This window comes from Eriocheir sinensis, chromosome 20 (assembly GCF_024679095.1).
Source record: "Eriocheir sinensis breed Jianghai 21 chromosome 20, ASM2467909v1, whole genome shotgun sequence".
NCBI lineage: Eukaryota > Metazoa > Arthropoda > Malacostraca > Decapoda > Varunidae > Eriocheir > Eriocheir sinensis.
In genome coordinates, this window is record NC_066528.1 from 20,528,281 (window position 1) to 20,553,018 (window position 24,738).

Below are 24,738 nucleotides of genomic sequence, written 5' to 3' on the forward strand. Positions count from 1 at the left end.
ATTGGTGTGCTGGATATCCCCTCCCAATGTGCAGGACTTTATATTTTTCTTCACTGAATTGTAGCAGCCACTTTTTGTTCCATTCCTGTAGCTTGGTGAGGTCTGACTGTAGAAAATCCGCTATCAAGGGGTTAACAGAAGAACATAGGAGTCTGCAAGAGGTGACACTATATTGGACATTGGATATATTGGACTGATGATGAGTTGAAAAAAATAACTTTAAACTAGAATGCAGATTGACTGATAAATTGAAAAATGGACCTTATTGACACTGGATTGAAGACAGATTGATTGATAAAAAGACCTTTGCAATGGACATCTTAGGGCACACACACACACACACACACACACACACACACACACACACACACCTTTGAGAACTTGAAAGACACCCACAAAAGGACACAGTATGGAGTGTTGGAAGCATCAATAGAGTCCTCTCCCTTCATGAAGCTCGCTCGCTCCCTCCCTAAGAAGAAAGAAGATTGGAAATACACCATTGGCAAGTAGATAATGATGTTTGTTATACTACTACTACTACTACTACTACTATTACTATTACTACTACTATTGTTGCTACTGCTATTAATCCGTTTTTTTTATAGCCGTTTTTTATATTGATTTAAAAGTTGTAATTTTATGTTTTTGCCTAATAAATCTCTCTCTCTCTCTCTCTCTCTCTCTCTCTCTCTCTCTCTCTCTCTCTCTCTCTCTCTCTCTCTCTCTCATGGAACATTTTAACTTTCGCTTTTAGCCCAGAAATTACATGATAGCACGCCACTCTTCTCTCCCTCCCTCCCTTCCTCCCTTCCCGTCCCAACCCATCGCTCTTTTCCTCCCTTCCATTCTCTCCCTCTCTCTATCTGTCCCCTCTACCTTCCCTCCCTTTCCTCCCTACTTCCCTTCCCAACCCATCGCTTTTTCCCTTCCTTCCATTCTCTCCCTCTATCTGTCCCCTCTTCCTTCCCTCCTTTTTCTCCCTTCTTCCCTCCCTTTCCTCCCTTCTCTTTCCCTTTCCTTCTCTCCCTCTTTCCCATTCCTCCCTCCTTCCCTTCCCAACCCATCGCTTTTTCCCTCCCTTCCATTCTCTCCCTCAATCTGTCCCCTCTTCCTTCCCTCCCTTCTTCCCTCCACTCCCTTCCCTTCCCAACCCATCGCTCTTTTCCTCCCTTCCATTCTCTTTCTCTCTATCTGTCCCCTCTTCCTTCCCTCCCCTTCCTCCCTTCTTTCCTCCCTTTCCTCCCTTCTTCCCTCCCTTCCTCCCTTCTTTTCGTTCTTCACTTCCCTCCGCCCTGTCATTCTTTCTCTCCCTCATCTCTCGTTCTTTCCCTGTCTCTTCCTCATTTTCGTTCCTCCTCCTCTCTCTCCCTCTCCTTCCTTTCGTTCCTCCCTCTCTTTCCTTGTTTCTCTCCCTTCCTCCCCTTCCCACCCTAGTATTCTCGTCTATAATCTCCCTTTCACATCGTCGTGGGAAATTCTTAATATATTCAGTGATTCGTCTATACTGTTTGGTTTAAGTTGTGAGAACAGACTCTTTACTCGTGAAACTTTGAATGGGATGGCTAATTCTCTCTCTCTCTCTCTCTCTCTCTCTCTCTCTCTCTCTCTCTCTCTCTCTCTCTCTCTCTCTCTCTCTCTCTCTCTCTCCCCTTTTTTTTTGGCTTTTTTTTTTCTTTTGGCTTTTTTTTTTTGGCTTATTTCTTTTTTTTTCTTTTTTGTCCTCTCTCTCTCTCTCTCTCTCTCTCTCTCTCTCTCTCTCTCTCTCTCTCTCTCTCTCTCTCTCTCTCTCTCTCTCTCTCTCTCTCGTTTTTTTGGGGCTTATCTTTTTTTTCTCTCTCTCTCTCTCTCTCTCTCTCTCTCTCTCTCTCTCTCTCTCTCTCTCTCTCTCTCCCATCATTCGGCGTGACGGTGAGCGCGGCGTGACTAGAGGTGTGTGTGTGTGTGTGTGTGTGTGTGTGTGTGACGTATATACCGCTTCGCCGTGGCCGCGTGAGGCAGGCTCGCTCTGGACCATGGCGGGGAGAGAGGTGGGCCGCTCCGACACGAGTATACCAATTTTGAAGTCTGGTGACGAGTGTTCCCCGTGTGTGTGTGTGTGTGTGTGTTGGGGTGTGTTAGGGGAAATATCACGGCCTGAGCAGTGGGGTTCGAACCTCTACCTGCCTGGCCGAGAAGTCTAGCAGTGCAGCAGAGCTTTAACCACTGAGCTACCGAAGTGGTGTGTGTGTGTGTGTTTCTCTCGATCTTTATCTTTCTATCTTTATTTATCTTATTTTTCTTTTTCTTTTCTTCTTCTTTAACCACTGAGCTACCGAAGTGGCGTGTGTGTGTGTGTGTGAGAGAGAGAGAGAGAGAGAGAGAGACTGACATAAGACTGACAAGAATCACAACTAGCCCACCATCTTTATATGAATGAAAAAAAAAACATTGCCCAATCATTGCTTAAGTTAACTATATGAAAACCGTCTGTGTGGCCTGAATATCTGTATAAATCTATGTAAATCCTCCCACAGAATCCTCAACTCTGGGTGGCGGTGATGGTGCTGGTCATAACTACACGCACGCCCACGGCTGCCAGAACGCCCACGCCCATGGTCACCTCAGCCGCCCACGAGACCAGGGAACACCTCAACTACACCTTACCGATTCTTGTGGTGCGGGAGAACCTGTCTTACCGCCCCTCTCAAGACGACGCCCGCACGAGACTTACAGCTGAGGCGGGGAGGGAGAGGAAGAAGGACGAGGAGGAGGAGGAGGACAGATTATTTAGTGGACCAAGGGAAGACGAAGCGATATCCAGCCTGTTCCCGTCACCCAGCAACCTTCCAAGACTTCCAACAGGGCCGAAGGGAGAGAGGAAGAAGGGCGAGAAGGAGGAGGAGGAGAAAGAGAAGGAAGGGAACAGATTCTTTAGTGGGCCAAACCAAGAAGAGAGACGTTCCAACCTCTTCTCTTCATCCAGTGACCTTCCAAGACCTTCAATTGAGGCGAAGAGAGAGAGGAAGGAGAAGGAGGAGGCAGAGAAGGGAGGGGACAGATTCTTTAGTGGGTCAAACCAAGAAGAGAGACTTTCCAACCTCTTCTCTTCATCCAGTGACCTTCCAAGACTTTCAATTGAGGCGAAGAGACGAAGGAACAAGAACGAGGAGGAGGGAAGCGACAGACTCTTTAGTAAAACAATTGAAGAAGCGAGACTTTCCGAGCTGTTCCCGACTTCCAGAGCAAACAAGAACACGAATGAGAGGTTACCGAAGTCAGACAGGGACGAGAAGGAGGAGGGAAAGGAGGAACTGAGCAGATTATTCAGTAAACTAGAGGAAGAGGCGATTTCCGAGCTGTTCCCTTCACCCACACCGAACCAGAACACGAGAGAGGTATCATCGAAGTCAGTTAGCGATGTCAGCCTTACGGGGAGTCACACAGCAGCCTCCCTTGGACATTACGAAAAAGAGATGCTTGCCAAACTGTTCCCTTCCACCAGACGGAAAAATAACACTGATACGGACTCGAAAACGTCAGATAGCGATGTTAACCTTGCGAGGAATCACGAAACAGTTGCCTCCCTTGGACATTACGAAGAAGATATGCTTTTTAAACTGTTCCCTTCCTCCGCACTGAACAAGAACACAAACAGAAGATCAAATACGTCAAATACCAATGACTCAATAACAAGGAATCACACAGCAATAGCCTCTCTTGGTGGTTATGAAGAAGATCGAGCGCTTTCCAAACTGATCCCTTTCTCGACAATGAACCAATACACGAATAAGGAATCCAATACCCCGGAAAGCGATACCAACCCTACTAGAAATCACCAAACAGCCTCCTTTGCAAATTACGAAGAAGGAGATCAAGTGCTTTCCAGACTGTTCCCTTTCTCGACACTGCACAAAAACGCGAACAAGGAATCCAATACCCCGGAAAGCGATGCCAACCCTACAGCCTCCCTTGCAAATTACGAAGAAGATCGAGTCCTTTCCGAACTGTTCCCTTTCTCAACACAGCACAAAAACACGAATAAGGAATCAAATATCCCGGAAAACGACACAACCCTCCTCCATATCACCCTGAAAGACCCCAATGCGACCTTTCCCAATGATAACCTTCCAGACGGTCAACGCACAAAGCCAAACCCCGAAGTCCTGAACTATTTCGCACGGCTAATCGCAGACATCAACGCAGCTGCTGAAAATGAGTCCAACGGAGCCTCAGGACGGTACAAACTCCTCCCCGTGGCTACAGGAAGGACCATCTTAACCTCGGAGGGAAGTGACAGCCGGGACATGGACCAATCTTCGTCTAGGTCCGATGGCCACTACCTCTTGGAATCTGAACCCACGCCATCGACCTTTCTCTACAGTTTCCCCTTGGTGCCTTATCCCCCTTCAGGAAACAATGGCACAGGGTTCGATCTTAAGGGCAAGCCACCGGAAGGGCTCTCAGATACCCCGGATAAGGAGTTCCATACCACATACGAGTCATTGGAAGCAGGATTGAACGCTGGAAAGACATCAGGAAGTCAAATATGGGATGAACTAACAGGATCCAGTCCCATAGCGGAGAATCGACGCTTGAAACACCACGAGGAGGATCATGCGCTTCAACCCGACTTTCAACCCAGTGTTAAGGAATCGGGCACTCCTGAAGGGTCTGAAGAGGTGTTGGAATCCTCTGCGTCGGGTTTCGGGGCGGGTTACTTGGCTCACCTTCCTCGCCCGGTCCTGGTTGGTGATGGAGTCTACCAATACGGCTCCGGACATCCCTTAGAGGTTGGTGCGATTTGGTTTTAGTGATTGACTGATTGATAGTTTATTCTCTCTCTCTCTCTCTCTCTCTCTCTCTCTCTCTCTCTCTCTCTCTCTCTCTCTCTCTCTCTCTCTCTCTCTCTCTCTCTCTCTTTCCAATACGACTCTGAACATCCCTTAGAGGTTAGTGCGGTTTGTTTTTTAGTGTCTCTCTCTCTCTCTCTCTCTCTCTCTCTCTCTCTCTCTCTCTCTCTCTCTCACCAATACGACTCTGAACATCCCTTAGACTTTAGAGGTTAGTGCGGTTTGTTTTTTAGTGTTCTCTCTCTCTCTCTCTCTCTCTCTCTCTCTCTCTCTCTCTCTCTCTCACCAATACGACTCTGAACATCCCTTAGACTTTAGAGGTTAGTGCGGTTTTAGTGTTCTCTCTCTCTCTCTCTCTCTCTCTCTCTCTCTCTCTCTCTCTCTCTCTCTCTCTCTCTCTCTCTCTCTCTCTCTCTCACCAATACGACTCTGAACATCCCTTAGACTTTAGAGGTTAGTGCGGTTTGTTTTTTAGTGTTCTCTCTCTCTCTCTCTCTCTCTCTCTCTCTCTCTCTCTCTCTCTCTCTCTCTCTCTCTCTCTCTCTCTCTCTCTCTCTCTCTCTCTCTCTCTCTCTCTCTCTCTCTCTCTCTCACCAATACGACTCTGAACATCCCTTAGACTTTAGAGGTTAGTGCGGTTTGTTTTTTAGTGTTCTCTCTCTCTCTCTCTCTCTCTCTCTCTCTCTCTCTCTCTATGGTATTACGTCACAACACTACGGTACATTTCCACGGCATCTATAATTATATCTACAATGACTCCCTATTTTTCATATCTGGTTCAGTTGCTCCCTTCCTCCCTTTCCCTTCCCTTTCCTTTTCCTCTCTCTCTCTCTCTCTCTCTCTCTCTCTCTCTCTCTCTCTCTCTCTCTCTCTCTCTCTCTCCGTTCCTTTTCTTCCTTCCCTTTTCTCCTCTTTCCTTCCCTTCCCTCTTTCTCTCTCCCTCCCTTTCGTTTCTCCATTATGCCGAGAGAGAGAGAGAGAGAGAGAGAGAGAGAGAGAGAGAGAGAGAGAGAGAGAGAGAGAGAGAGAGGTATTTTATTATCACACCACCTAACACCCAATTTTTATCACCCCCCTCCACACCCTCACCCACACACCCAAGCCCTGCTCATGCGTAATTCATTAACAAAAAAAAAAGTGACAAACGCATTATTATTTCCAGCACGTGCGGCGGGCCATTACCACCATTACTACGTCAGTTCTCTTCCCCTTCGTTGTGTGGGTTTAAAGAACGCAAAAAAATAATAAGTGCGGAGCCGGTCAGCGTGCGGGCACGGCGTCCAGAGGCCGGGTTTGTGTCCCGCCCGCCGCCCCGAGCTGGCAAAGTTCAGTCACCGCCGATCGAGTGCCTCTTTCATTTGGATTCGAATTAATCGTGTTACAGCATCCACATCACTCTCGTCGCCCCGCTCCCGCTTCCATAACGTCATTCAGCCGCCAGTCACGCCACGCCGGTGAAAGTATGCACGGCTGTCACGCACACGAACGGCCAGGTGACGAGAGTGATGCGCTGCGAGTTTCTATCATATGTAACTTTTATTTAACCAGAAATTCATGACTTTTCCCCCATAACGAGCGTGGTAGAGCTGCGAGTTTTTATCAAATGTAACTTTTATTTAACCAGAAATTCATGACTTTTCCCCCATAACGAGCGTGGTAGGGCTGCGAGTTTTTATCAAATGTAACTTTTATTTAACCAGAAATTCATGACTTTTCCCCCATAACGAGCGTGGTAGAGCTGCGAGTTTTTATCAAATGTAACTTTTATTTAACCAGAAATTCATGACTTTTCCCCCTAACGAGCGTGGTAGGGCTGCGAGTTTTATCAAATGTAACTTTTATTTAACCAGAAATTCATGACTTTTCCCCATAACGAGCGTGGTAGGGCTGCGAGTTTTATCAAATGTAACTTTTATTTAACCAGAAATTCATGACTTTTCCCCCTAACGAGCGTGGTAGAGCTGCGAGTTTTTATTATATGTAACTTTTATTTAACCAGAAATTCATGACTTTTCCCCCATAACGAGCGTGGTAGAGCTGCGAGTTTTTATTATATGTAACTTTTATTTAACCAGAAATTCATGACTTTTCCCCCATAACGAGCGTGGTAGAGCTGCGAGTTTCTATCAAATGTAACTTTTATTTAACCAGAAATTCATGACTTTTCCCCCATAACGAGCGTGGTAGAGCTGCGAGTGTTTATCATATGTAACTTTTATTTAACCAGAAATGCATAACTTTTCCCTCATAACGAGCGTGGTAGAGCTGCGAGTTTTTATTATATGTAACTTTTATTTAACCAGAAATTCATGACTTTTCCCCCATAACGAGCGTGCACATGGTAGAGCTGCGAGCTTCTTTTGTTTTGTTTTTGTTTTTCATGGGATGTGACTTAAATTTCTTAGAGCACTTCATACATACATTATATAACGTTCCTCCTCCTCCTCCTCCTCCTCCTCATCATCATCATCATCATCATCTTTGTATACTAACGCCCGTTCCTCCTTCTCCTTCTCCTCTTCCTCCTCCTCCTTTTCTTCCTCTCGTAACACACCTCATACAAATAACTCCCCTTCCCCCTCTTCCCCCCCCCCCCCTCCTCCTCCTCCTTCTCCTCTTCCTCCTCTTCCTCTTTCACGTACTCTAACGCCTCCTCCTCCTCCTCCTCCTCCCCCACAGGCTGTTCCTCACTACGCCTTCGAGTACGTGGTTCGAGACCCTCTGCACGGCGGGCTGCACGGGCACACGGAGACGCGGCACGGGAAAAACACGCACGGACGCTACTTCATCCTGCTCCCCGACGGACGGCTTCAAACCGTCACCTACATCGCCAACGAACACGGCTATTTCCCGCAGATGGTCTACACAGGGGAGGCGAAACCCTTTGTGAGGCCCCCAGGGGTATCCAAGCCTTTCTACAGAGCCCTGAATCCTCTTTACCACAAGGACAAGTTCGTAATGCCACATGCGGTCCTTTTCAAGCCTAAATCCGCTTATGTTATCAAGTATGGGGATCAGACACCCTATTCCTCGCTTGGTGTTCCCTTCAAGCCCAATTATGTGACTCCAGCCCCTCTCCTGCCTGTTCTAAAGCCTGGTTATGCTCCTGGGCTTACAACGGCTATTCCTCCTTTGCTAACCTCACCAGCGACGTATGTGAGCCCGTTTTCTTCACCTTATCACAATCACCACAAGCCTTATCTCACTACTACGTTAGGGCCGGTCATATCACCTCGTCCACTCATCGTCACGAAGTCCCAGCCACGCCCGTATCCTTATTCACTAACAGCGTCCAAGGTTAGTCTTCTCCCTCACTATCCAACCCCTCAACTCACCCCGCGTCCAGTTTTCACCTCTCACCCCCCTCTCGTGACCTCCAGAAAGCCTAGTTTGACCCCTTTCCTGCCTACGGTTAAGGGGGGTTTATCGTTCTCTCCTCTCGACTCGCATTCTCATGTCGTCCCTTCGTCTCCTGCTCCGTCAAAATTCCACTCTGATTTCTCCCCTTCTCATCCGTCTGTCATCCACTCCCTTCACTCGACTTCTTCGCCCCACGGCCACCACGTCTCTCATTCGCCACCTAAGTTCTCCCATCATCATCATCATCATCATCCTTCTCCCATCCATTTCTCATCCACAACGCCGTATCCTAAGCCGTTCCACCCCACCGTCATCACCACGACCCTCAAACCGAGACCCAAGCCTCACCCTCATGTCTTCCACGCCTCTCACGAACCTTACTTGGACCGACCTCCCTTCAGCGTCTCTGTGGCATCGTCCGCCGAACACCATCACCACGGATACTCAAAGAAGGAATCCAAACGTCCTTCTGTTATATCCACCACCACGATCATCACCTCAGAGCCGAATCCAGAGCCTCATAATGTGTTCACGATTGGGGTGACGGAGAGACCACGCCGCCTCGCCGCCAGCACCACCACAACCACGGTCGAGGGTAAAAGATCCTTCCCAACCCTGAAACCGAAGCCGATCTACCCTGAAACCGAGTCAGAATCAGAATCCCTTTACACTTCTCATCCTCACAGCGAAAGGGACAAAGGGCAAGTCCTCGTGACCACGCCGCCGGAGTTCGCGGACGCCAGACTCAAAGGTTACAGCTCACCGAAGTCTACTGATGTTCTTGAAGACTCGTTTCTGGGACCACTGCTAGCTAGAGGCGTGAAGGAGTCCCCGCGGATGTTCGTTACTCCGCCATCTGCTAAAGAGACCTTCGAGTCCCACAGCCTTAACCACGATGAGACCACAAGCACGCCAGACCATGAATCTCCTTCCAATATACCCTCAGACACGCCGCAGACCACTAAGACCCACGATAGCCCTCCCGAGAAGCCGTTTTCCCCATCGAAGCCTGCCCCACACACACCCAAGAGACCTCACGTGTTAGCCCAGTCACCTTCTACTTCGTCCTCTCCTTCCGAGCACTCAGAGCCACATAAGTACTCCATAGACATCAGAGTGGCCCCCGGCGCCTACCCTTCCCATGGGACTCTCTTCCGCGCTCCATCTCCGGCTTCGCATCGCCACGCCCGGCAACACTCCAACCACGAAGACGCTGACGAGCCCTACAACCACTCCGTTCAGCCCGACAAAGCCCTTTCCTCCGCTCCAGTCTCCTTCGATCCCTTTCTGAGACACGGATCCTTCATAATAGACTCCAGCACGGGCGTTGAACCTTTATCCCATGTCCCCGAAACCTTATCTGCAGAGCCCACGGAGTCCCATCTCTTGGAACCACTGGATGCGCCTGAACTTCTTCCCTGGCGACCGCTTTCAATCCACAGTCCTCTTTCCCCTTCCTCCGTGTACCATTCCCCACCCTCGCCCTTCCTGTACCCTTACTCCTCCTCCTCCTCCTCCTCCGTCAAACGTGAATCCGCAGGGAGATATCACAGCCTGGAGGGCATTGAGGACAGCAACATAAGTGGAGACCAAACTCGAAAGGAATCACCGACGCATTCCGAACCTGAGAACTTGAAGGAGGAGGAGGAGGAAGGATTCACGCACGGCAATGTTGAGCACGAGGAAGCGGAGAAAGAGTATGTGGTTCGTGTGGAAGCGTCCGTGCATAGCCTTCCGAATAGGGTACTCCACTTGTCTTCTCCTCCTCCTCCTCCTCCTCCTCCTCGTCCTCCTCCTCGAAGTAGCTGAATGTGTGTGTGTGTGTGTTTGTGTGTGTAAGCTTTCGAGGTATGGTATAGTTGCGTTTAGCTCTTAGTTGGTCGTCTTTTGTACATATAGATGTTAATGTTATATCTTAAAAATGTTGAATAGATGAATAAAATGTTAAATCTGTCACGCGTCTTCATCAATCAATCAATCAATATGAACGCCAAAGAGGAGGAGGAGGAGGAGGAGGAAGACGATGAGAGAGAGAGAGAGAGAGAGAGAGAGAGAGAGAGAGAGAGAGAGAGAGAGAGAGAGAGAGAGAGATGAAAAGATAGGATATAAAAGAAACAACGCTACAGGCAAAAATAATTGGACACGTGATCATAAAGTCTGCGGGAGGTGCTTATATAATTATACCACTGAACCACGGACACCATTTTTAACCTTTCAACTTAATTCTTAGGTGTATAAATGATCCTAGTTACAGTCTTTCGTTGCCTGCCTTTGGTCACGGGTGTGTATATATATATTTGTGTTGGTGTTTGGCAGCGGTGTTATAGAAAAGAACGAAACTCGAGAATATTCTAGAGTCGATAATCTTGGCTCTAACTTAGACTCCATTTATATAAGCAGCGGAGTGACACAAACCCCTAAATATGCCCACAGAGCACTTAAAAACCGCCAAGCAATCTATATTAGGCCCCAAAAGGCGCCGTAATCCTTCCCAGTAGGCCGCAGAGGCCGGGCCCGTGGCCGAGGCACAAAACGTCTGCTCGTCGCCAATGTTTTCCAGGCCAGACCGAGACGGCGGCGGCCCTGCTCCCACCCTGCCTTACATTCTCCCCATTCTTACGCGTTTCCTGACCTCCCTGACGCCGGTGCTTGACTCAGGAGACAGATAACACCCCGAGGCAGTGCCAGGCGAGGGAGCAGAGCCAGCCAGCGCCCCGCGAGGAGAGGAGGGCAGCACACAGTGTGCAGCATGGCCTCCGTGCAGTGCTACAATAAAGGCTGCGGCCAAAAGTTTGTGCTCGAGGACAACAACGACGGTGAGCCACGGCGAGGGGGGAGGGGGGGGAGAGGGTGGCGAGGTTAATACAATGTGGATAGTTTTTCGGTTCCTGAGTGACGGCAGTGCAGCGACGAGTGACTTCCGGAAAATAGTGGGGCGGTTGAGGGGGGGAAGCCCTCCCGGCAGGTAGGTCGAGGGGGGCAAAGTCCCACTGTTAAGAGGGTGAAAGGGGCAAAGCCCCCCGTTTAGGGGGTTAAAGGCAAAGCCCCCACATTAAGAGGGTCAAGGGGGGCAAAATTAAGGGGGTTGAACAAGGCAAAGCCCCTTGTTTAGAGGGTCAAGGGGGGCAAAATTAAGGGGGTTGAACAGGGCAAAGCCTCCCAATTTTGAGGGTCAAGGGGGCTAAGCCTCCCCCACTAGGTAGTTTATGTAAGGTGATTCAAGTTGTGTTAGTTAAAACGTCTTTGGCATGTGGTGTGGGCGGCGGACATCCACAGCTCCTCTTTATCGTCCCTTTCCTCTCCCCAGACGCCTGCGAGTACCACCCCGGCGCGCCCATCTTCCACGACGCCTACAAGGGCTGGTCCTGCTGCAACAAGAAGAGCACGGACTTCACCACATTCCTCAACACAAAGGTACGATAGGCCAACCATGCTGGAACTTACACAAACCCTCCCTTGAAGGACACTCATCCTCCCCAGAGATATACAAACTCTCCCTATAACACATACTTTCTCCCCCCCAAAAAAACTGACCTGCCTTTCCTTGTCAACCTAACCTAATCCATTTACCAGAGTTGCCCAATCTTTGCCTGGGTAGCCTTGTCAGTATGGTATTTTCTCATTTACTACGGTATTATTTTTTCTCATTTACTATTATTTTTTTCCCCTCAAAGTTCTTCCTAAAAATAGCAAGAAGCAACAAAACTCATGACCTTCCTCTCCCCGGCAGGGCTGTACGAAGGGCCGACACAACCCTGAGAAGCCCCCTGAGCCCAAGAAGCCCAAGGTGGACCCCAGCACCAGGGACGAAGTGATCAGCGTGCAGGCGCCCACCCACGGCTCCCGGCTGTCCCAGGGGCTGCCCAGGCCAGAGTACAGCGCACCCACCAAGAGACTGCCCATCACCATCGCCCCCTCCCTTAAGCAGGTGTGTGTGTGTGTGTGTGTGTGTGTTTAAGAAATTAGCTAGTATATTTGTGGGGTCATGTTTCTGTGTCTTGATTGGTCAACTTTAGGCTCTTTTCTTCTCCGACCTTTTTCACTTAATCAGGTTTGTGTGTGTGTGTGTGTGTGTGTGTGTGTGTGTGTGTGTGTGTGTGTGTGTGTGTGTGTGTTACCTAGTTATGTTATATATATACAAGGAATGACCTAAACTTAAAGGGTCTCGTCTTTCTGTGTGATAGATCAGACTTATCTTTAAATGCGAGTGCTTGTATGTATCACCATGGTCTGATCACATGCTAGAATCATGACCACCAGCAAGCTCCCTCCCTTAAAGAACTTGGAGCTGCATACCCCATCACTCAGCCTCTCTCCCTTCCCACAGGCATTGGAGAAGAAGGCCGCGGAGGAGAAGACCGACAACAACACTGATGAAGGGGAGGTGTCGGAGACTGGTATTAAGATCGGGGAATCCTGCAAGAACAACGGCTGCAAGGCTGTGAGTATATAAGCTCGTGTTCTTAACCTGGTAGCAGCGATGGGCCAAATTTGTGGCTTTACCGTGTAGCAGCGACGGGCCAAATTTGTGCCATGATTTTAACCCCCCAAAATAGATGATATACATAAGTTGATCACAAATGCTTTGATATATATGAAATGGTTTGTGTGAGGGGTGATTTTTTCTCATTTTTCTCGCTTAGAGGGGCCTTTGAGAAACATGATCCCCGCTGCTACCAGGTTAAATGTCCCAATGCCTCAGTTCGCCTAGTTGAAGTTTCCCTCTTAGAAGTGCTGGGATTTATGGAATGTTTTGTTGTTTGGTGATAGTTTGATATTTTTTTCTCTTCTGCCGGAAAATTTACCAACCCAAAAGAAACCCAAGTAACCTTCTCTTTTGCCTAGTCAAATAGGGAGTCCAGTACTATTAATTAAATTATTCAAATTAAAGGATCATGTTTCTTAAAGGTCCCTCTAAGCGAGAATAATGAGAAAAAAATCATCACTCACGCAAACCATTTCATAATATTTATCAACGCATTTGTGATCAGTTTATGCATCATCTATTTTCGGGGGTTTATATCTTGGCAAAAATGTGGCCCGTCGCTGGTACACGGTAAAGCCACAGATTTGGCCGATCGCTGGTACCAGGTTAATAAGAGTACATAGATAATTTGTGGGCCATTTTAGCAGGAAGGGAAGGTTGTAAGATTGGGAAGACCTACCTACAAGAATACCTTACCTTACCTTACCTTAATCTACCCCGTCTCCCCCCTTCACAGACATATGATGGTGAGCACAGCAACCTGGACCTTTGCGAGCACCACCCCGGCTTCCCAATCTTCCACGAGGGCCTCAAGTACTGGACCTGCTGTCAGAAGAAGACCACAGACTTCTCGGAGTTCTTGGACCAGGCGGGCTGCTCCACGGGGCACCACTGCTGGGTTAAGTTGGTGAGTGTGTGAGTGTGTGTGTGTGTGTGTGTGTGTGTGTGTGTGTGTGAAAGTGCTTCCCATCCTGTCCCTTTTCCTTTCCATTCCTTTATTTTCTTTCCCTTCCCTTCCTACCATGCAAATTCCCTTCCCTTCCTTTCCCATCCATTCCCTTCCCATCCCTTCATCTCCTTTCCTTTTCCTTCCCTTCCCTTTCTTCCCCTTCCTTTCCATTCCTTCCCTTTCTTTCCCTACCATTCAATATCCTACCTTTCCCTTCCCATCCCTCCAACTCCTTTCCTTTTCCTTCCCTTCCTTCCCCTTCCTTTCCTGAACATTCAATTTCCCTTCCCTTCCTTTCCCTTTCCATCCCCTCAACTCCTTTCCTTTTCCTTCCCTTCCCTTCCTTCACCTGCCTTTCCATTCCTTCCCTTCCTTTCCCAAACATTCAATTTCCCTTCCCTTCCCTGCCTTTCCCTTCCCATCCCCTCAACTCCTTTCCTCTCCCTTCCCTTCCCTTTCTTTCCTCTCCCTTCCCTTCCCTTCGTCCCCAGGAAAATCATCATTCATGGTTGTCTGTGTCCCCTCATCCCCACACACACACACACACAAAACAGTCACATTACTAGTTCTCATCTATGTTCCAGGACTCTAAGAAGGTCGCCACGTGCCGTTACGACTGGCACCAGACCGGCAGCCACGTGTGTGTCGCCATCTACGCCAAGCTGAGCGACCCCAAGACCACATACGTCGAGGCCAACCCCATCAGGCTCAACGCTAATATTGTGTTCGGAGACGCCAACCTGTTCACTCTGGATGGGGAGCTGAGAGGGGTGAGTTAGGGCAGGGTTTTTTTCATTCTTCATTTTCCTTTTTATTGATTAATTGATTGCCTGGTCGTTATTGTTTTTGTTTTTTTGTTTTGTTTTGTTTTACTTGTATGAAGATATGAGAGGGGTGAGTTTATGCTAATTCTTGTTTTCTTTTCCTTTTTATTTATTTATTTATTTATGAGATTCAGGGTCTTATGGAAGGTAAAATCCAGTCTTACTTAACCCGGTAGCTGCGGGGATCATGTTTCTTAAAGGCTCTTCCCTCTAAGCGAGAAAAATGAGAAAAAATCATCACTCGCGCAAACCATTTCATAATATATATAAACGATTTGTGATCAGTTTATGTATCGTCTATTTTGGGGAGTTTATATCATGGCAAAAATTTGGCCTGTCGCTGGTACACAGTAAAAGCCACAAATTTGGCCCATCACTGCTACACGGTAAAGGCACAAATTTGGCCCGTCGCTGCTACACGGTAAAGGCACAAATTTGGCCCGTCGCTGCTACACGGTAAAGCCACAAATTTGGCCCGTCGCTGCTACACGGTAAAGCCTCAAATTTGGCCCGTCGCTGCTACACGGTAAAGCCTCAAATTTGGCCCATCACTGCTACCGGGTTGAAAGATTAAACTGAGGTAATATCAAGTGGCTATTCTACCCTGATTCATCACCCTATTTAAAACTCTTACTGATGCCCCCTTAACCACCTTCCTGAACCCTTACTAGCCCCCTTCACCCCTTTAAAACTCTTTCTAATGCCCCCTTAACCACCTTACTGACACCCCCCCCTCCCTTCACCCCCCAGATCATTGACGTGGAACAGAGCAGCGTCAACCTGGCAGCGACCAAGGTGGAGATCAAGCTGAAGAAGGCCGAACCATGCAGCTGGCGGACGCTCATCGCCGAGAAGGCCGCGCCAACCTCCGAGAACAAGACAGACGACGAGAAGGCGGAGTATGAGGAGATCAAGGAGAGGGTGGATGCTGTGGACCTGAGCGACCTCTGAGATACAAGGGAAGGATAGAACACTGTATTGGTATTACTGTATCTTATTGAAGGCTTTTATATACCAGGCAAAGAGATGGAGAGGGTAACTTACTGAACCCATTGTGAGACCTCTGAGACACAAGGGAAGGATAGAACACTGTATTGGTATTACTGTATCTTATTGAAGGCTTTTATAAACCAGGCAAAGAGATGGAGAGGTTAACTTTCTGAACCCATTGTGAGATCTCTGAGACACAAGGGAAGGATAGAACACTGTATTGGTATTGTATCTTATTGAAGGCTTTTATAACCTAGCAAAGAGATGGAGAGGGTAACTTATTGGTATTGTATCTTATTGAAGGCTTTTATAACCTAGCAAAGAGACAAAGAGAGTAACTTATTGAACCCATTGTGAGATCTCTGAGACACAAGGGAAGGATAGAACACTGTACTGGTATTGTATCTTATTGAAGGCTTTTATAACCTAGCAAAGAGACAAAGAGAGTAACTTATTGAACCCATTGTGAGATCTCTGAGACACAAGGGAAGGATAGAATACAGAGTTATGGTACTATGGTATTTGAAGGCTTTTATAGAATGGAATTGGGATTTAGAGGGTAACTTATGGAAGCCTTTTTACACTTTCTGAGAGGCAAAAAGATGAAAACGGAAATATATCGAACACATTTTGAGATCTCTTGAGAATTAACCCAGTAGCAGCGACGGGCCAAATTTGTGCCATGATATAAACCCCAAAAATAGATGATACATAAATTGATCACAAATGCTTTGATATATATTATGAAATGGTTTGTGTGAGTGATGATTTCTTCTCATTTTTCTCGCTTAGAGGGACCATTAAGAAACATGATCCCCGCTGGCTGCTACCGGGTTAATGGAAGATTACGACACGGAATTATTATTATTATTATTATTATATGTTACTGAAGGCTTTTATAGACTAGAGCAGGGATTAAAAGGTTAAGTTACTGAAGCCTTTTTGCACTTTCTTAGAGGGAAAAAGATGAGAAGATTGTAACTTACTTAAACCATTTTGAGATCTCCCGAGACTCAATTTATGGAAGAACTGGAGATGGAATTACTGTATGTTATTGAAGGCTTTTATAGACTAGAGCAGGGATTAAAAGGTTAAGTTGTTGAAGCCTATTTGCACTTTCTGAGAGGGAGAAAGATGACAAAGAGGGTGACTTAAATAAACCACTTTGAGATCTCCTGAGACTCAATTTATGGAAGAACTGGAGATGGAATTATTGTATGTTATTGAAAGCTTTTTATAGACCAAGACCAGCCAGCACTGCAATGTTCACAAATGCCGCTGCAATGCCAACACCGTTTTCTTAAGTCAGGGGTTAAAAGGGTAACTGATTTAAACTGTTTTAGCGATATCTTGATAATTAATGAAAGAATAGATGGAATAATTGTATACTATGTTATTTCAAAATGACGAGGGTAACACTGAAGACATATTGCAAGAGTCAGGGGTTAAAAGGGTGACCGATTCAAACTGCTTTAACAATATCTTGACTATTACTGAAAGAATAGGAGATGGAATAATTGTATACTGTGTTATTTCAAGGCTTTTATACACCAGGCAGAGACGATTCAAACTGCTTTAACAATATCTTGACTATTACTGAAAGAATAGGAGATGGAATAATTGTATACTGTGTTATTTCAAGGCTTTTATACACCAGGCAGAGAGGTGACGAGGATAACACTGACACTGTATTCTTAGTTCTGGAAGATTAAAACATGGGATTAGTATTACATGGTTGTTTAAGACTTTCATAGACCCAGGAACAGCCAGCAGTACAGTGTGTTCAAGTGTTGCTGCCAGGCCAACACTGTGTTCTTGAGGGAGAGAAGGGGGATTAATTCAAAACATTTCTGGTGTCTCTTAACCCGGTAGCAGCGACGGGCCAAATTTGTGCCATGATATAAACCCCCAAAATAGATGATGCATAAACTGATTACAAATGCTTTGATATATATTATGAAATGGTTTGCGTAAGTGATGATTTTTCTCGTTTTTCTTATTATTATTAAGAAACCTGATCCCCGCTGGCTGCTACCGGGTTAACAATGCAAATCTGGGACATTAAGTTATTGTATTGTGTTATTGAAGGCTTTTGTTGACCAGGACATTTGTGAAGAAGGTGATGGACTGAGGCTGTTTTGCGATCTCTTGAGAATTAATGGAAGAATTGGATACAGAATTATTATACTGTATGAATTATTGAAGGCTTGAGTTAGATCAGAGAGTGGGATGAAAAGGGTAAGTTATCAAACCCTTACTGTGTTATTGAAGGCTTTTGTAGACCAGGACATTTGTGAAGAAGGTGATTTATTGAAGCCATTTTGCAATCTCTTGAAAATTAATGGACACAACTATTTTATTGTATGTTATTGAAGGTTTGAGTTAGATCAGAGAGAGGGATGAAAAGGGTAAGTTATCAAACCCTTACTGTGTTATTGAAGGCTTTTGTAGACCAGGACATTTGTGAAGAAGGTGATTTATTGAAGCCATTTTGCAATCTCTTGAGAATTGATGGACACAGAATTATTTTATTGTATGTTATTGAAGGCTTGAGTTAGATCAGAGAGAAGGGGGAAAAGGGTAAATTATCAAACCATTATCATTACTAACCATTACTATCATGAAACCTTATTACTGAACATTAAGAGCCCTTTCACACGGATTAGCCTTGATCAGTATTGCAACATGGATCGCGGGACACACAAGAAGAGGATAGCGCTGTGTTTCATAATAGTAGTGTGCACAAAGAGGAAAGAGAAAAGGCAGAAGACATGGTGCAAAGACTGGCTACACAGATGAGCAGCTTTAGGGAATCATGTGACAATATTACGGAAACTTAAACATGGACTGGAAGTAGATTTCGTCAACTACAAGAATGGGTGCAAGACTGGACACAGCGCCTTCACCACAAACCCACCGCCCAGCCCTGACGACCAACAGGGTGAGCCGAGAAAGACTTACTCATTTGGACGGAGCCTTTAGACGCGGGATTATTATTGTGTGTTATGGAAAGCCTATTTTGGACCAGATAGAGGGATTAATAGGGTAAATTATTGAAGCATTATTTCCTGTTATAATTGAGTGTTGGTTAGGTGATTAGAGACTTAACAGATTAGAACACAAGAATTATTAGTGTGTTATTGAAAACTCAGACCAGAACAGAAGGATATATGAAACTATTATTATTATTATTATTATTATTATTATTATTATTATTTGTTAAGTGATCTCAGACACACGCAGGGCTAGGAAGTGAAGGCTTGTTCTTAGATGACATAGACAGCAGTGCAATGTTAAGTGCTAATGACCAACACCCCGTTTTCTTTTTAAGTCAGGGATGAAGAGGGTAACTTATTTTAAGGGATTTTTCTGTGTTGTTGATTTGACGAGGTTTGTTCGTGTGTGTGTGTGTGTGTGTGTGTGTGTGTGTGTGTGTGTGTGTGTTTGTTTCAGTGAGTTGAGATGGAAGGAAGTTGTCAGTCTTTTTTCTTTATTTTCTTCCTCTTTTTCTTCTTCTTTCTCTTCTTCTTCCTTCTCTTCCTCCTCCTCCTCCTCCTCTTCCTACTTCCTCTCTTTCTTTGTTTTTCCTCATTCTTTTTTTTTTTTCTTTTTTTTTTCTTGTCTTCTCTGTTTATCTCTGTGTGTTTCCTCCTCCTCCTCCTCTTCCTCCTCCTCCTCCTCCTCCTCCTTCTCCAAAGTAAAGAATAATAATAAAAAAAATCAATGAGAACTTAAAGATGAATTTTTTCTCTATCTAATTCTTTTTTCTTTCTTTCTTTCTTCACTCGCTGGAACGGACATACGAACAAACAAACAAACGACAGCGGACCCCAAACAGACTTACTGACAAACTACTTAATCTCCCTCACACACACACACACACACACACACACACACACACACACACACACACACACACACACACACAAATCGTCGTCGTGTAAGTTTTCCACTCGCACAAATTAAAAAGATTAAAAAAGCTTGTGTACGCGTGTCCGTGTGTGTGCGTGTCTGTCTGAGTGTGTGTGCGCGTGTGTGCGTTGCCTCTCGACTGCCATTCACTCGCTCGTCTCCGGTTTTAGAATGTCCGTCTGTCTGTCTGTCTGTCCGTCTGTCTGTGAACGGATGAACGGGAACGACATTGACGGAACAAAAAACAAAAAAATGATTCTATATATAAAACTGAAAGAACAAAACTACTTGGTCTTGATGTTTGTTATCCTTGTGTGGTGGAAAGTGACTGTCGTATTAGTGACTGTAAGACTGGTGAAGAGGAATTTTGGAGGAAAGAAAAGAAATGAGGGAAGAAAATATTAGAGAAGAGAGGAAGGAAAGAAAGAGAGAGACAGTAAGAGGAAGGAGAGGAGCGAGGAAAGAAAGAACAGCTGAAGGAGAGAGACATTAAGAGGAAGGAGAGGAGCGAGAGGAACAAGGAAAGAAGATCGAAATTTAGAGGAAAGTAAGAGAAAGAAAAGAAAGTATTAGAGAAAAAAGGAAGGAAAGAAAGAAAGAACAGCTGAAAGAGAGAGACATTAAGAGGAAGGAGAAAGGAAGGAAGGAGAGGAACAAGGAAAGAAGATCGAAATTTAGAGGAAAGTAAGAGAAAGAAAAAGTATTAGAGAAAAAAGGAAGGAAAGAAAGAAAGAACAGCTGAAGGAGAGAGACATTAAGAGGAAGGAGAAAGGAAGGAAGGAGAGGAGCGAGAGGAACAATTAAGGAAAGAAGATCGAAATTTAGAGGAAAGTAAGAGAAAGAAAAAGTGTTAGACAAGAAAGGAAGGAAAGTAAGAAAGAACAGCTGAAGGAGAGAGACAGTAAGAGGAAGAAGAGGAAGAGGAACAAGGCAAAGAACACAAAACGGAAGTAGGAAAGTGAGGTGCCAGAATAGAAAAACAAAAAAATTGAAAAAGAAGAATTATAGAAAGGAATCGAAGGAATTGAGGAGGCTGATGTAACCTTCATTGCCCGGAAAAAAATAACATTGTTACTCATTCATCATCATCATCATCATTTAACGTACATTTATTCCATATGGTTGGGTTGGACGGGATATAAGCCTCTCCACTATTGCCGGTCCATAGCCATTTCTTCCGTGGTGTTCAGCCTCATCATCTTCCTCCTCCACCTTTCTCCACTCTTCCTTGGCCCTCCTGGTGGTCTGCTGCCCTCGACCTCAAAGTTCAGTGCACGTTTCAGGTCTCAGGATGTGTTCTTCTCTTCTCCTTACGTCCAAACCACCTTGATCTGGCCACTCCTCCTCACCGCTGTTACTGATGAAGAAAATTTAGAGGAAAGAAAAGAAATGAGGAAAGTAAGAATGAAGGAAAGATAAAGAAGGAGAGGAGAAAGAAAGGCTGAAAGAGAGAGGCAGTAAGGGTAGAGAAGAAAGAAGGGAAGGAGGAGAAAGCAAATATGAATAAAAATGACATGATAAAGAAGAGGAAGATGGAACAGGATAAAAGGAAGAAGATATAAAAAAAGAAAAAACAAAAAGAAGACGAAAGAGGAGGAGGAAAATATGAATAAACAGGAGAAAAGGAGAAGGAAGAAATGGAGGAGGAGGAGGAAGAAAATTTGAAAAGATAGAAGGAGAAGGAGAGAGAAGAGGCAATGGAGGAGGAAGAAAGGGAGAAGGAAGAAGAGGAAGAGAATAAAGAGATAGAAAGGAGGAGGAAGAAAGGAGATGGAGAAGAAGAAGAAAGAAAATGAAGGAGGAGGAGGAGGAGGAGATAGACATTGCAGTTCTTAGAAGAGGAAGAAGAGAAGGGAGAGGAGGAAGAGGAAGAGGAGGAGGGTAAGAAGAATACTGAGAAAAGGAAGATGAGATGGTAATAAATGGATGAGAGAGAGAGAGAGAGAGAGAGAGAGAGAGAGAGAGAGAGAGAGATTACTAATACGAGTTATCATTAATACAAATACTTATACTAATACAGAGAGAGAGAGAGAGAGAGAGAGAGAGAGAGAGAGAGAGAGAGAGAGAGAGAGAACTAATACGAGTTATCACTAATACTAATACTTATACTAATACAGAGAGAGAGAGAGAGAGAGACAGAGATAAGTGTGCGTATGTGTCAACGAAGAAGAGAAAGAAAGAGAGAGAGAGAGAAAATGTGTGCAAAAATGAGAGAGATACTAACACGAATGAGAGAGATAAAGAAAGAGAAAGAAAGAAGTATATGTATATCTATATGTGTATATATGTACGGTATATGTCTAGAGAGGAGAAGAGAACGGGAGAGAGAGCGAGGAGCGAGAGAGACCGTCAAACAGCAGCCTCCGAGCGCGAGCAACAGTCTACAGCGGGTCGTGGTGACGGGAGGAGCGGTGTGTGCCTCGCCTCGACTCACACGTCCTTCTTGCCTCCCCGCTCTTCGCCCGGCGCGCTGACTTCACACCCGCGACGAAGCGTAAGTGCCTCGTCTCACGCACTAACCCCACCCGGCTATCTGACCTCACACCCGCGACGTAGCACAATAGCATAACTAGCCCCATAAAACACCCAAGAAGAAGAAGAAGTGCCCCTCGCCTCACTCACGTCCCTGCCCGCTGTGTGCCCGGCTGAGTGACTTGGCACCTGACACGTAGCAAAAGGTAAGTTTGTTGATGTGTGATTGAGTGTGTTAAATGGTAGTTTGGTGTTAGTGATTGTAGTATATTGGAGTTTTTAGTGGTTTAAAGCGTTTTGGTTTGGAGTTAGTGATGGGAAATGTGTTTTTTGCATGTTATTGGAGTTTATATATAGTTGGTCAGTTAACTCTCTCTCTCTCTCTCTCTCTCTCTCTCTCTCTCTCTCTCTCTCTCTCGACAGCTACGCGTGTCAGTACATTTGATATTCTCGCCACAGTTCTGTTCAGCCTTTCAGACACACACACACACACACACACACACACACACACACACACGTGGTAGTTAGATATTCCTTCAAGGTGTTTAATATTCGCTGTTTTTTTTGTGTGTGTTTTAATCTTGTCAATACGATTTTAATACACGTAGTTGAGTTAGAAGGAGATGAAAGATTGCAATGAATGAGAGAGAGAGGAGAAAGAATGGAGAGAATGAGAAGAGGAGATAAATGATAACTGGAGAAGAAAAGAGGAATAGGGAATAAGAGGGAATAGAAAAGGAAGCGTGTGAATGAAAGGAAAGAAATATAAGATGAAGGAGTAGATAGAAAGAAAGAAAGGAAGAGAGAGGAGACAGGGTAAGGAAGAAAGAGAGAAGCAGAGAAATAGAAGATAAGTGGTAATAGAAGAGGAAGTAGTTAAAGAGATAGACGGACAGAAGCAAATGGAAGAAGAGAAGGAGGGAAGGAGGGGAGAGGAAGAATGGAGGAAGAGAGGGTAGGGAGGCGAAGTGGGGTTGGTAACAGTGCACTGAGATACGCAATACATGAATCATTGTCTTAGTTGAGTTAGGCTTTAAAATGCAAACTTTCGGACGAGTAACAAGCATCTCTCCTCCTCCTCCTCCTCCTCCTCCTCTTAGTGCTGTTATGTCCTCCTCCTCCTCCTCCTCCTCTTCTTCCTCTTCCTCTTAGTGTTGTTATGTCCTTATCCTCCTCCTCCTCCTCCTCTTCCTCCTCCTCCTCCTCCTCTCTTAGTGTCGTTATGTCCTTATTGTCGAACTGTCCAGCGACTGACAACCTCTTCCTCTCTCTCTCTCTCTCTCTCTCTCTCTCTCTCTCTCTCTCTCTCCTACACTTAAGATCATTGCTTTTCATACTAGCTTAATGTGACTTGATTTGGCTTGAATTGTGTGTGTGTGTGTGTGTGTGTGTGTGTGTGTGTGTGTCGGGGAGGTAAGGCAAGGGAAGGGGATGGAAGGGAAGGCAAGTCAAGGCAAGGGAAGGGAAGTGGGGAAAAGGAAAGGGAAGGGGAGGCAAGGCAAGGCAAGGCAAGGGAAGGGGAGGCAAGGGAAGGGAAGGGGAGGGAAGGCAAGGGAAAGGAAGGGAAGGCAAGGCAAGGCAAGGCAAGGGAAAGGAAGGGAAGGGGAGGGAAAGCAAGGCAGGACAAGGCAAGGCGAGGCAAGGGAAGGGAAGGCAAGGGAAGGGAAAGGAAGGGAAGGCAAGGCAAGGCAAGGCAAGGCAAGGTAAGGGAAGGGGAGGGAAAGCAAGGCAGGGCAGGGCAAGGCAAGGCAAGGGAAGGGAAGGGAAGGGGAGGGAAAGCAAGGCAGGACAAGGCAAGGGAAGGTAAGGCAAGGCGAGGGGAGGCAAGCGCGCGTCACTCTGGGATTCACAAGTGTTTACCTTCGCACAAAAGCCGCCAGCTACCCAAGGGGCCTTTTTTGTCTTTTTGTCGCTCAACGCTCTCTCTCTCTCTCTCTCTCTCTCTCAGGTCTTTAGTAACCGTGAAAGGAAGGAAGGAAGGAAAGGATGAAAGGGAAGCGGGAAGGAAAGAAGGAGGAATGGAGGAAGAAAGGAAGGAAAGAAGGGAGGGAAGGAAAGAAGGAAGGAAGGAAGGAAGAGAGAAGAAAAAGTAGAAAGGGAAGAAAGCAAGGAGGAAAAGAAGACAGGAAACGAGGAATGAATAAATGAAGGGAGAGAGAGAGAGAGAGAGAGAGAGAGAGAGACACTTAACATCTCTCTTCTTTAAAACCTACGACCTCTAACACTAAAATAAAGACAGACAGAGACAGACCGATAGATAGACAAAGAGAGAGAGAGAGAGAGAGACATTTCCTTCAACACTAACGTAACCTCTCTCTCTCTCTCTCTCTCTCTCTCTCTCTCTCTCTCGCTATCAGAGGTAAAGTTTCTCTCCACACAGAACTTGTCTTACACGTGTCTCTGTCAATCTTTGTTCTCTCTCTCTCTCTCTCTCTCTCTCTCTCTCTCTCTCTCTCTCTCTCTCTGGCTACGTTATTCCTATATTTGTCCAATTTTTACTATATTTTTTTTCTTTTTTTCCTTTCTTTCCTCTTCTTTTTGTTCCTCTTCTTTTATCTTCTTTCCTCCTCTTCTTTTTGTTCCTCCTCTTCTTTTTCCTTTCTTTCCTCCTCTTCTTTTTGTTACTCTCTTCTCCTCCTCTTTCCTCTTCTTCTATGTTCCTTGTTTCCTAAATATATCCTTCTCTTCTTTCTCTCGTCTTCTATACGTTATATTTCTCTTTCCTCTCATTCTCTTATAGTTCTGTTTCTCCTCTTCCTTTTCCAGTCCCTTCCCTTCTCGTCCCTTCCCATCCCATCCCTTCCCTTCCCTTCCCATCCCATCCCATCGCATCCCATCCCTTCCCGTCCCATCCCTTCCCATCCCATCCCATCCCATCCCTTTCCTTCCCTTCCCATCCCATCGCATCCCTTCCCA

General features: G+C 45.9%; 3 protein-coding genes and 2 long non-coding RNA genes across 22 annotated transcripts in view; 4 read left to right on the plus strand and 1 right to left on the minus strand.

Moving 5' to 3' along the window:
• Positions 1 to 2,513: 2,513 nt before the first annotated feature.
• Positions 2,514 to 10,136, plus strand: LOC127001353 (uncharacterized). Its single transcript, XM_050865846.1, has 2 exons — positions 2,514 to 4,769; positions 7,509 to 10,136. Exons 1-2 carry the CDS (start codon positions 2,538 to 2,540, stop codon positions 9,996 to 9,998), a joined length of 4,722 nt encoding a protein of 1,573 aa, XP_050721803.1. The 5' UTR covers positions 2,514 to 2,537; the 3' UTR covers positions 9,999 to 10,136.
• Positions 10,137 to 10,693: 557 nt separating this feature from the next.
• Positions 10,694 to 16,997, plus strand: LOC127001354 (cysteine and histidine-rich domain-containing protein morgana-like). 2 transcript variants are annotated; one of them, XR_007755147.1, is made up of 8 exons: positions 10,694 to 11,005; positions 11,497 to 11,603; positions 11,920 to 12,117; positions 12,517 to 12,630; positions 13,412 to 13,582; positions 14,209 to 14,394; positions 15,199 to 15,598; positions 15,772 to 16,997. XR_007755147.1 is itself a non-coding variant. In XM_050865847.1 (7 exons), exons 1-7 carry the CDS (start codon positions 10,939 to 10,941, stop codon positions 15,397 to 15,399), a joined length of 1,044 nt encoding a protein of 347 aa, XP_050721804.1. In that variant the 5' UTR covers positions 10,694 to 10,938; the 3' UTR covers positions 15,400 to 15,717. The 2 variants fall into 2 exon arrangements, 1 of the variants encoding a protein (XP_050721804.1); XM_050865847.1 differs by lacking the exon at positions 15,772 to 16,997 and having other exon boundaries at positions 15,199 to 15,717.
• Positions 15,449 to 15,898, minus strand: LOC127001355 (uncharacterized). The gene is made up of 2 exons (XR_007755148.1): positions 15,753 to 15,898; positions 15,449 to 15,691 (listed from the first exon to the last, which is right to left on the minus strand). It is a non-coding gene; the product is annotated as an uncharacterized LOC127001355 (long non-coding RNA).
• Positions 16,998 to 17,004: 7 nt separating the features above from the next.
• Positions 17,005 to 19,634, plus strand: LOC127001356 (uncharacterized). The gene is made up of 2 exons (XR_007755149.1): positions 17,005 to 17,740; positions 17,911 to 19,634. It is a non-coding gene; the product is annotated as an uncharacterized LOC127001356 (long non-coding RNA).
• Positions 19,635 to 21,713: 2,079 nt separating this feature from the next.
• The window catches only part of LOC127001357 (uncharacterized), a 70,664-nt gene continuing 67,639 nt past the window's right edge, over positions 21,714 to 24,738 (plus strand). For 16 of the 17 annotated variants that reach the window (XR_007755151.1, XR_007755152.1, XR_007755155.1 and 13 more), the window contains exon 1: positions 21,714 to 22,028. The gene's annotated coding sequence lies outside the window, so the exon portion shown is untranslated. The remainder of the gene's footprint in view (positions 22,029 to 24,738) is intronic. The other variant, XM_050865850.1, reaches the window with a different exon arrangement.

What these genes read in the sequence shown, in the direction of transcription:
- LOC127001354 (XM_050865847.1), top strand. Translation starts at nt 10,939, where the DNA reads ATGGCCTCCGTGCAGTGCTACAATAAAGGCTGCGGCCAAAAGTTTGTG. An exon ending in TCGCCCCCTCCCTTAAGCAG is followed by an intron (nt 12,118 to 12,516) that starts GTGTGTGTGTGT and finishes CCCTTCCCACAG; the next exon opens with GCATTGGAGAAGAAGGCCGC. An exon ending in TGGATGGGGAGCTGAGAGGG is followed by an intron (nt 14,395 to 15,198) that starts GTGAGTTAGGGC and finishes TTCACCCCCCAG; the next exon opens with ATCATTGACGTGGAACAGAG.
- LOC127001353 (XM_050865846.1), top strand. Translation starts at nt 2,538, where the DNA reads ATGGTGCTGGTCATAACTACACGCACGCCCACGGCTGCCAGAACGCCC. An exon ending in GCTCCGGACATCCCTTAGAG is followed by an intron (nt 4,770 to 7,508) that starts GTTGGTGCGATT and finishes CCTCCCCCACAG; the next exon opens with GCTGTTCCTCACTACGCCTT.